We start from the raw sequence: 10052 nt of genomic DNA, 5'->3' as shown, positions 1-10052 counted from the left end.
CGATGTTCGTTCTGCGATGTTCGTTCTGCGATGTTCGTTCTCGTAGATGTGTGTTCTACGATGTTCTTACCTCGATGAAGGCCACCGCCACGCAGATCCCCAGCACCACGCCGATGTTGGTGAGGAGCCAGCTCTCCACGCTCTTAGAGCAACCCTGAGGCAGAAACCAGATGGGAATTCAGCCAGATAAACCGGATTCAACTGGAATTGAAATGAGCTCTATTCGGCCGGACCGGACCGAACCGGACAGCGTTCTTTGTTACCGTGCTGTAAACGGGCCAGTCGGCCGTCTTGGACTTGCAGAGCCAACTGTTTTCCGGGTCGGTCTCGGCCAGGTTCGGGTCGGTCATGGAGACGTTCTGACAGGAGCAGGGGAACAGAAGCTCGGAACTGTTTTTGATCACCTGGTGCACCATCCAGTCCTCATGGTTTGTCCAGCCGCAGCATTCCATCTGCAGGGAGGTCAAAGGTCATCAAAACAACAGCTAAAGGAACTTGTTTCTGTCCCGGGTCAGGTTCCGACCCGAACAGAGCGAGGTGGCTTGGCGCTGAACTCACGTTCTTCTGGACGAAGTTCCAGGCCCGCTCCGTGCTCGTGTTGTTGTTGGAGAAACCTGCCAACACCTTGCTGATGACCTGTGACATCTGATTGTGTAGCTGGAAGATGACAGGAAGTTAGAAAAGCCTGTTTGGTTCTGGTGGCGATCCAGTTTGGTTCGGATGAAAAACCAGCGCATGAATAAAATAAATCTGCTTTCTGTATAAGTTTAATATTCTGTTTCCTTCATTCTTATTTTTATTTCTCATCTTTGCATCTTATTTTTAATGCATCGATCGGCTTAGTAATAAAACTGTAAAATATTTTCACTTTAGATTTCCTTTTTCTTATTTGGTAATTTTTCTTTGAATTGTTTATTTCTATTTAAAATAAATGTTAAATATTTTGAACACATTTATTTTTTATTACATTTAATTATACTTTTATTTAATATTTTACTTGCTGTTTTTTTTGTTTTTTTTTTACATTTTAGGGTTTTTATAATTTTTTTACATATTGCTATTTATTTATTTTACGAAGCAACATTTGTTTTTTACTTGTTCAAAGATTAACTTTATGTGTTGCCTTTATAGACGTTAATAAATATATTTTTCAAACATTTATTTATGCAGCACAAATTCATAATGTCTCCAGGAATTTTAGAAAAAATAAATAAATTTAATCTAAACATAAAATAATTATTATTAATAAAAACAATTTTATAAAATTCTGAAAATATTGGGAGAGAGAAAGGCTAACATAGAATGTGATTAAAAATTTAAAAAAATATGCAGCAGATTAAAATAAATGTCCCAGTTTGAACAGCAGGGGGGGGCAGAGCACCAGCTGCTGCCTCTCAGGTTGTCCTGTCATGTGATCACCAACCAGCCAATCAGAGAGCTTCCTGGTCTAACCACAAACTGCCAGCTGAAGTCGACATTTCCTAGAAGAGAAACTGAAAACCTCTAGATACTAATATGACTGAAGAGGAAGTGACATCACTCACCCCTTCCTTCTGGAAGTAGATAAGAGAACCGGCTACAATCTGAGCGATGAGGATCAGAACCAGGCAGGTGAAGTACTGAGGAAGAGGAGGGAGAGGCAAATTAGGCAAGAATCCTGATCCGACCAAACAAAATTATTCTGAAATAATCTGGAGGAGCTCCAGGACTCACCAGGCCCAGCACACAGCGGCTCTCGTAAATGGCTCCCACGCAGCCGACGAAGCCCATCAGCATGGAGAATGCACCGACTGCGACCAGGATGTAGCAGGCCACCTTCACAGACGTCACGTTATCTGAGGAGAAACGCCAGCAGAGACATTACCTACCACTTGCTTAATAAAGTTTATAGGAAAAAAAATGAGAAGGTGAGGGGAGGAAATGGAGCTGCTAGATAAGCAAACCTCTAAATAAAGCCATCAATATTCTTTATAAGAACATAAACAATTCTTAGCCTTCAAAAACCAAAACTTCAACATAATGTTGAACTTTATCCAACAGAAGTTTTACCACCACTGCTGAAAACCAACAAACAGAACAGCTGGTTTGACCTCAGCAGGCCCCGAAGCCGGAGGAAGCTCCGACAGAAACATTCGCTTGCTCTCTGAATGAAACAACGTAGTCAAAAATAAACTCGCCCTTTCTTAGACGGCTGTGACTTAAAAGTTTTTCCAGGCTCAGTCTCACTTCTGCTGGAGCCTTGTTGGTGATATCAGAAGTTTTTAAAAAGTATCACTTCAGGTTCACTGAATGTACTCTGGTAGGGTTTTTTACACTACATAGAAAAGGCTACAATTCAAACCATCTGTGGTTTTTAAAAGGTGAACCCAACTGGAAAAAGAAAAAAAATTAAAAAGTGCAGTGTACCAAGTAAGGAACTTTGGGGAACCAAACTAAAAGTGACTGAAAAACAAACAAAAAACAAAATCCTTATCGATGTTACAGCGTATGAGATCCACATGATCAGATCTGAAACCCAGCATGTTTCGCAATGCATGATGGGAAAACCAGACAAGTTTCTGCACCAGAATCTGTCCACGCCATTTTATTTTCCTCCATTTTGAGCCAAATATTTTAAATCTTCCTAAGTCTGAACGGCAGAATCAGGATCCTAAAATAGTCCGGATTGTAGTTTCGGTTCCAGCAGAGACGTCATCAGGCTGCCTCTGCTGTGGCTTAACGTTATGAGTCACTCTGCTGCTACGGCAGCCGGAAACGGGCAACCTTCAATTTGATTGAAACTTTTTTTACTTTGACAAAGTAAACAAAATAAAATATTAGCAGAACTTCTACTAATAGAAATAAAACCTGTATAGTAATAAATAATACCAGCAAAAAAGGAAAGTTGGAGCTAAATATTTAGGTAAATCTTTAGCTTCATACTAAGCAGCTTCAAACTAAATGCCGAGCTTGTTAACTACATATCTAGTCACTAAAACTAAAAATTTAGCTTCAAACTGTGACATTTATAAATGAATTAATTCCTTTGTGGTATCTGTAAACCCCTATTGCTCTTTAAAAAGCTAAACGACCCAAATCATTGCTGTTCACTTCTGGCGGTGAAACTTTACAGAGCGACTGGATGAACGCGGAGCTGAAATCGGCTTCCGTTCTTCTCCGTCTGACGCAGCGCCATCTTGGTTGAGTCTGGCTTATCACTGATTCGCTGCGAACGTCACTCCGACCCAATAACTGCTTCATGAAATGTCCCATTGAACATCAATACGTGTTATTTACGTTCAGGCACACAGCTGGGCAGCCCTGCTGCTGCATGAGCGCAGCCCTGAGAGCGCAGCACTGATGCAGAGTGGGCCGAGTGTGCGGTGATGTGATGCATGCTGATGCTGGCCGCAGCAGAAAGGAGCCAGTGTGCGGAGGAGGACACCTGCTGAGCGGACAAACGTCCTCAGTGACGCCGGCGGCCCGGATCCCGCGCCGCTACACTCGTTCAGTGTTCGGCTCCGTCATTCTGCTTCACAGCCTTTATGTCCCTGACACTGCGCGTCTCTTTCTCCTCATCCTCAACACGCTTGGCCTCTGGCTCACTGCGTCTCCATCACCACGTCACATAAACACTCAGCTCATGAACATTAAACCTGGTGAGATTTAAACGTCTTCTGCCTACTTCCTGCTGTCAGACAGGCTCCACTGCGGTTATTCATGTCTGAACCAGAAGGACCGGCTTGGTTTGGAAACATGTTTCACTCTCAACATGAACCATGGATCGAATGCTAGCTAGCGCTGGTTATTTTTGGCTCATTTAATGTTTTCAGGATCTAAAGTACGGTGGCCGACAGGTATAAACGCGCAGCAAACGTGCATGATGCAATCTCCAAAACACGCAAACACACAAAAACCAACTGCAACAGAGAAACTCTGCAAACAGACAAAATGCTGTAAAGGAGGCGAAATTCAGACTAGAGCGTCTTCCTCTAAACCTGATGCTAATCTCTGATCATCATGATCGGCTGGCGCCCGCAGCGTCGCCACGCAGCGGCTGCGGTTCTGACTGCGTCTAACCACCGCGTTTAGCAAACCAAACAGGAAGTTGTGACAGGTGGTCGCCGTTTCTTAGTTATCACACTCTGTAAAGTTTTAATCCTGGATATTAATCATGTCAGAGTTCTGAATCTGCTTCAATCCTGTGAAATTATTCCATCTTTTAAAAATTAATTAAACCCCAAATCAACTTTTTGTTGCAGATAATCTGTATAAATTGCTGCTGAAGGATTCTATCTTTATGTTTCTATGCAAATTGTGCTTTTTTTCATGCATGTTTGTTTAATTCTGCAACATTTTTACCTAAAACCATCGTGGTGCTCCCCTCTTTGGGTTAAACTGTGATACTGCAGTTGGGTTTTTCTTTCAGTTTTCGTCTCTCAGCCTGCGTTCAGGTATAAAATCATCTTACTCAGACACGCCCCCTAGTGGAGAGTCAGGAGGTGGAGTAGCAGCGTTGCTAGCGTTTCTGCAGAATGAGTTTCCTCTGACTGACTGGTGCTTTAAAAACAAACAACAAAAAAAAACCTCCAATAACAGAGAAGAAGCTGATACTCTTTCACATATTTTGGACTAAAGAATTTATAAACATCAAACCCAGAAGCTAAATAAAGCAGTTTAAAGGCTCATCTTCAGTTAAAATAAATTTAATTTATGAGTCATGTGATGCGTTTTATTTCGATAATCAGTGAAGTGGACAATCAGTTGTGGAGAATAAAGCCATTTGAAGTGAAGTCCAGTTTGTGTGACTCTGTTATTCTGGTTTCACTGCAGTTATAAATAAAATGGAAATACTGACTTGCTCATTTGTGGTTTAGTCAAACTAAATTCCAACCAAGAGAAAGAATCACTTTAAAGGAAATGGATTTTGTTTTTACTAAATATCTGCAGCTCATTTTTTCTGTCTGTGCCAAGTGAAGAAGAAACTGTTTGACTGTATTAAACTTTCTTTTTACCAACAAAGAAAACCAAGTTTACAAGACAAAGCTTCAAAATTCATGCTAAGTGTAATAAAAGTCAAAGAACAAGAAGCTTTAGTCAGAAAAAACATTTGAAATGTTTGAGCTGGGAAGTGAGCAGAGTCGGTCAGGATGACGGGAAGCCGGATGGGACACTTACTGATGACCACGGTGAAGCTCTCGTTGTCCAGGAGGAGCCAGAGTCCGAAGCCCAGGACGGCAACGCCGAGCAGCTGGAGAGCCGACATGAGAACAGAAAAGAGTCACAGAACGTCTGGGTTCGCCAAAATAAACGTCTACACCAACAGAACAACGACCAGCTCAAAGCGTTAACCAATCTCTAACGCAACGTTAAACTCTTTCATTTAAAAACAGTTACAGCTAAAATGAACAGGAATAATAGCCGCTACATCCAGCTAAATGCTAGCTGAATCATGCTAACATTAGCTTTGGAAAGGAATCCAGCTTATTTTTATTTCTTTAACAAATATGACAAGTATCAAACACGTATGAATAAAATGAGAAATTAGAGAAGATTTTATGTTTGCCTGCTGCTAGCTTGTTTTAGCTAACGGTAAACTGCACTAGCTAAGCTAAACTTATTAAGCTAGCACCACTCTTCTATCATGTTTTAGCTTGACCTTTTCGGTTTTTAAAACCTTTATAAGGAGGTGGTTTGTTTTCCAGATCATTAATTCATAACCAAATGTTGGAATTTCAGTTATAAGTTTCTTAACTTCAAATTGGGCCGATATTAGTGTCAGACAGCTGAAGAAAATGTTTCCAGCAGAGCAAAGTCTCCTGAAATCAGAATCTAAATCATTTTCAACACTATTAAGCTAAATCAACAAATCAATATATTAGCATTAACTCCCTTTTGTTTAGTTTTTCATAGACATTTAAATAAATCAACCACATTGTAGGAACAGTTGAAAGAAATTGGATGGGAATTCTAGGTATCATTTTTCTACTTTTATTTATTAAGTTCTTTAGTTAAAAATGATTTAGAAAATGAACTAATAAAGAGAAAAACTGAAGTGGAAGAAAAATCATTCATGGTTCTAAACAGTTTTGTACAAATAAATATCTGAAAAGTGTGGAGTGCATTTATATTCAGCTTTTTTTATATTCATTTGACTGAGAAATGTCTCCAGCTCAGTCAGGTTGGATGGACAACATCTGAGAAAATCAGTTTTCAAGTCTAACTAAAGACTCAGATTTTTATAAGTAACTGAGTCAGACAGCAGAAAACTCACGAAGAAGATGAGGTTGAACAGGAACAGGAAGTACTTGCTGACATTCAGGCACTTTTTCCCCATCGTGCTTTATCTGCAAACATGAGGGAGAGAAACAGAAATGAACAGAAACAGAAAACCAGCAGCTCTACTGGTTGTAATGGAAACCAGCTGCGACTCATTCATATCGATCCGTTTAAAACAAGCCGCCACCGACTGACTCCTGGTTGTGGAAAATCCAGCATGACCTGAATGCATCACAGGCTCTGCTGTCCGATAAATCCATGGTGATCCGGTGAAAACCACAGCAAAGACAGTTAGACGGTTAGACAGGAACTGGGTCACTGTTACAGAACCACAGGGCTGAATGCTTCTAATATTATATATATACATTTTATTATATTTTATAATTGAAGATGCAATGAGAAATCGGCTCGTATGGAAACCCATTGCTGCCATAAAAGAAAAAATAAAAGCCCAACAGAAAGTCATGAGAACATAACTCAGTCATGACTTTTGTTCTCCTAGTTATGACTTTTAACTTTTATGTTTCCTTTGATGGTGGAATCGGGTTTCCAGATGATTTTTAATATTTTCTCCTCCAGTAGTTCTCTGGATCCGTTTCTGTTCAGAAATATCTTCCAAATAATGTCTTCAAAGTTTTATATTTAATTCATGAACAAACTCATAAATCTCTTATTTTCATCTGTTTTCTTCCTCTTCATGCGAGATGATGAAGAGCAGACGGCTTCAAGGATCCCAGAGCTCCAGGTTCTGGTTCTGGTTCTGGTTCTGGTTGCAAACATGACAAAGCTTTTATGGTTAAAAATGAAGAAGCGGTTCTGAAACAAAGGCGCCGTTAAAAATAGAAGCAGCGTTTGTTCTGCAGCTGGGAGAGGGAAGCAGAACCGGTCCGGAGCGCTGCTGGCAACCCAGAAGGTCCTGGTTAACGAGCGGTTCTGGAATCCGGAGGGCGTTTAAAACGAAAACCAGCTGCAGAGCAAAACCAGCCGATAAACTGGAGCTCTGAGGAACATGGCCCGGTCCTGACCCGGTTCTGACCCAGTTCACAGGTTCTTGGGTAGAACCTGCAGTCAGCTCCTGCAGAACCGCTGGCAGCCACTAGGTGAACCCAGTATGTCTCTAAAACTGCAGAATTTAGCATTCTTGTTGCCATGGAAACGTACAGCATAGCGGTACCGGTCAGAACCGGACCTGCAGAGCCTGAAAAATTTGATGATTCAACTTAATGGAACCGAAGAACAAAGAAACGTTTCAGAATGTTTTCCCTCCTGGTCGACCAGGTTCTATTAGAACCAGAACACCTGCTCCACCTCCAGCTGCTGTGGTTCTGAGTCAAACCAACCTGTTCCCCTCCTGGCCTGTGGGGGCGCTGCACCAAGAACCACTGAAGGAAACAACCAAAAACCTCTGAAGACACTGAGAGCAACTTCCTTCTTCACCAGATGGAAACAAGATGGAGATTTTAGCGGTTGGAGGATTTCTCTTTAGGCTGAAGACCAGGAGCCATTTCTGCTGCTAGTGCTAGGCTAGCACGTTAGTTTTGGTTGTATTTACCCAGAATACCCTGCGCTGTAGTCCACTTCCTGCTTTTGGATCGGTCTCTGGACCGGTTGGCGTTCACTTCAACTGAACCCAGACCAAGGTTTGGAGTACCAGAGGTCGGTTAGCATTCACACCAACCGGACTGGACTTTCTAAACAAATGGACTGGAGTTGGACTGAATGATGCAGTCTTTGAGAAGATTTTTGTTCTGCTTCAGTTTTTAAGTAAAAACTGATGAAAACCTACAGAAAAGCTGTTTCTATCCTAACGTTAACATCAGATCCAGATCCAGATCCTGATCCTGATCCAGATCCAGATCCAGATCCAGATCCTGCAGTTTCAGTGATTCATGAACTTGGGGGAACATCTCCTTCCTGATTGGAGCTGCAGGTTGAAACTAGAAACACAACAACACAGACGAGTCTGATCAACACTTCTTCATCTCCTCCTCTTCCTCCTCGGTACCAGGCACCAGACCCGCCCAGCTCGGTGACGCCAAGCAGCAGATAAACATCAGCCTTCATCATCCTCGTCTGGCTGCTCATCAGTGTGAGGAGAGAACCCGCTGGCTCAGAGGCACTAAGATGATCCTGCATGACGAAACCGACCAACAGAACCAGAACCGCTTTACAAGCAGAACACAACAGCTAGCCTGTGTAGAACTGGACTTTTGTTGAACTTAAAACGTCTGTAAATCTGAACAGTTTCACTTCACATTCTGGAAAAAAAATCTATTTTATTTCCTAAAAACTGTTGCCGACTTTTAGGAAATAAAATGTTTATTTTATTATTTGTTTATTTAATGTGTTTCTAATATGATATAAAATAAAGTTCAGTGATGAGAAATCTGCAGAACGTGACAATTTATCCGACTAATCAGCAGATAAATGATCACTAAAGGAAGACAGAAATATTTTTCCAGACGAGGTTTTTCTAGAAGAACCAGGACTTTTTGATTTCAGTGCAGACCGTCCTCCAACCCGCCTGGCACCAGAACTATGTTTGGGTTTTTGCTCCTGGTTCTGATTCATCCTCAGGTCTGAGCCGCTCTGCGCCTTCTGAGTCGGATCGGTTTCCCAACCCGTCCTCACCTGGAGAGCTTCCTGAACATCTGAACAGGAAGTGGTCAGAGGTCAGGGCTGCGTCACTGACTGCTGCAGCAGCAAGCCATCCGTTCACGGAGGCGTTCCTGCTTCCCGGCACTGGGAACGAAACCAGCTCTGAAGTCACTGCAGCTGGAAGCCAGAGGACGACCTCTGACCTCAGTCTGCTGCTGTCGTATCAACCTTCACACCACTCAGGTCCGAAAGGTTCTGGTCAGGTCTGCAGAACCAGAACCAAACCAGGGGAAGCAGCTTTCAGCTTCTAGGCACCACAAATCTGGAACAAACTTCCAGGAAACTGAAAAACAGCTGAAACCCTGAGCTCCTTTAAATCTGGACTGAAACCAGTTAGGAACCAGTTTGAGTCGTTCTGATCGATACGAGACGGAACAGAGATCAATATGTTTGGTGTGTGTTGATTATTTTGCCGATGTTTGTTTCTGGCTTCTCCATCGATGACAACCTGATGTTTGTATGATGTAAAGCACTTTGAACCTCCCTGAGGTCCGGTTCTGTGGCTCCGGTCCGGTTCTGTTGGACATAAAGCACCTTTCATGCCATCTTTCTGCACGGAAACAAAAGCGAAACCTGATCCGCTGCCGTGGCGCGGCTCTGGGTGGGAAGCGGCGTTTTGTCACGGCGAGGCTCTGACACCCGACACCCGGGTGAAATCTGTCAGCAGGACCAGGAACCCGGGTACACCTGCTGGTTCTGACCCAAACACACTGGGAGAACTGGGAAGAGTGGGAACGCTTCTTCTATTAAATCCCAGAATTATCAAAATAACCCAGATTAATTATTAATCAGCAGAGAAAAGTTGACCCAGAAGTTCTGGTTCTGGACTGTAAACAGTAAGGTCACCAACAGGGCCTTACTGTGGCTCCGGTCCAGTTCTGTGGCCACAGAAAGTACTGGTGAGTACTCCTGTACTTTCTTCAGTGGTGAAGAAAGTACTCAAAAATGTACTCAAGTAAAACTACCACATTAACATCACTAATACAATATCAGTAAGTGTACCTGTTGTGTTTAATTTTAATACACCAGAAATGTGCTGTTTTAATGAACAATGCCACAGATAAAGCATGTTTTTATTCTATTTACTCTCTGTAACATAGCTTAGATCAGAGGTTCCCAAACTGTGGGGCGCGCCC

The 10052-nt window shown here is 42.3% G+C and overlaps 1 protein-coding gene across 2 annotated transcripts in view; it reads right to left on the bottom strand.

The window, feature by feature from the left end:
- Positions 1–10052, bottom strand: part of LOC106949318 (CD82 antigen-like) — a 25353-nt gene that overhangs the window by 6817 nt on the left and 8484 nt on the right. Inside the window, exons 2-8 of one of the 2 annotated variants that reach the window (XM_015035482.1) lie at positions 6254–6326; positions 5158–5230; positions 1714–1835; positions 1545–1619; positions 559–657; positions 264–452; positions 71–154 (exon numbers count right to left, since the gene is read on the bottom strand). In XM_015035482.1, coding sequence (XP_014890968.1) covers positions 71–154; positions 264–452; positions 559–657; positions 1545–1619; positions 1714–1835; positions 5158–5230; positions 6254–6316 — 705 coding nt within the window. In that variant the 5' untranslated portion in view covers positions 6317–6326. Of the gene's footprint in view, positions 1–70; positions 155–263; positions 453–558; positions 658–1544; positions 1620–1713; positions 1836–5157; positions 5231–6253; positions 6330–10052 lie in introns of both variants that reach the window. The other variant, XM_015035483.1, reaches the window with a different exon arrangement.

The sequence above is a fragment of the Poecilia latipinna genome, unplaced genomic scaffold (assembly GCF_001443285.1).
Source record: "Poecilia latipinna isolate Pla-1442-1.1 unplaced genomic scaffold, P_latipinna-1.0 Scaffold336, whole genome shotgun sequence".
NCBI classification, from domain to species: Eukaryota; Metazoa; Chordata; class Actinopteri; order Cyprinodontiformes; family Poeciliidae; genus Poecilia; species Poecilia latipinna.
The sequence above is the reverse complement of the archived record's forward strand: the minus strand, read 5'-3'. Positions and strand labels throughout refer to the sequence as shown.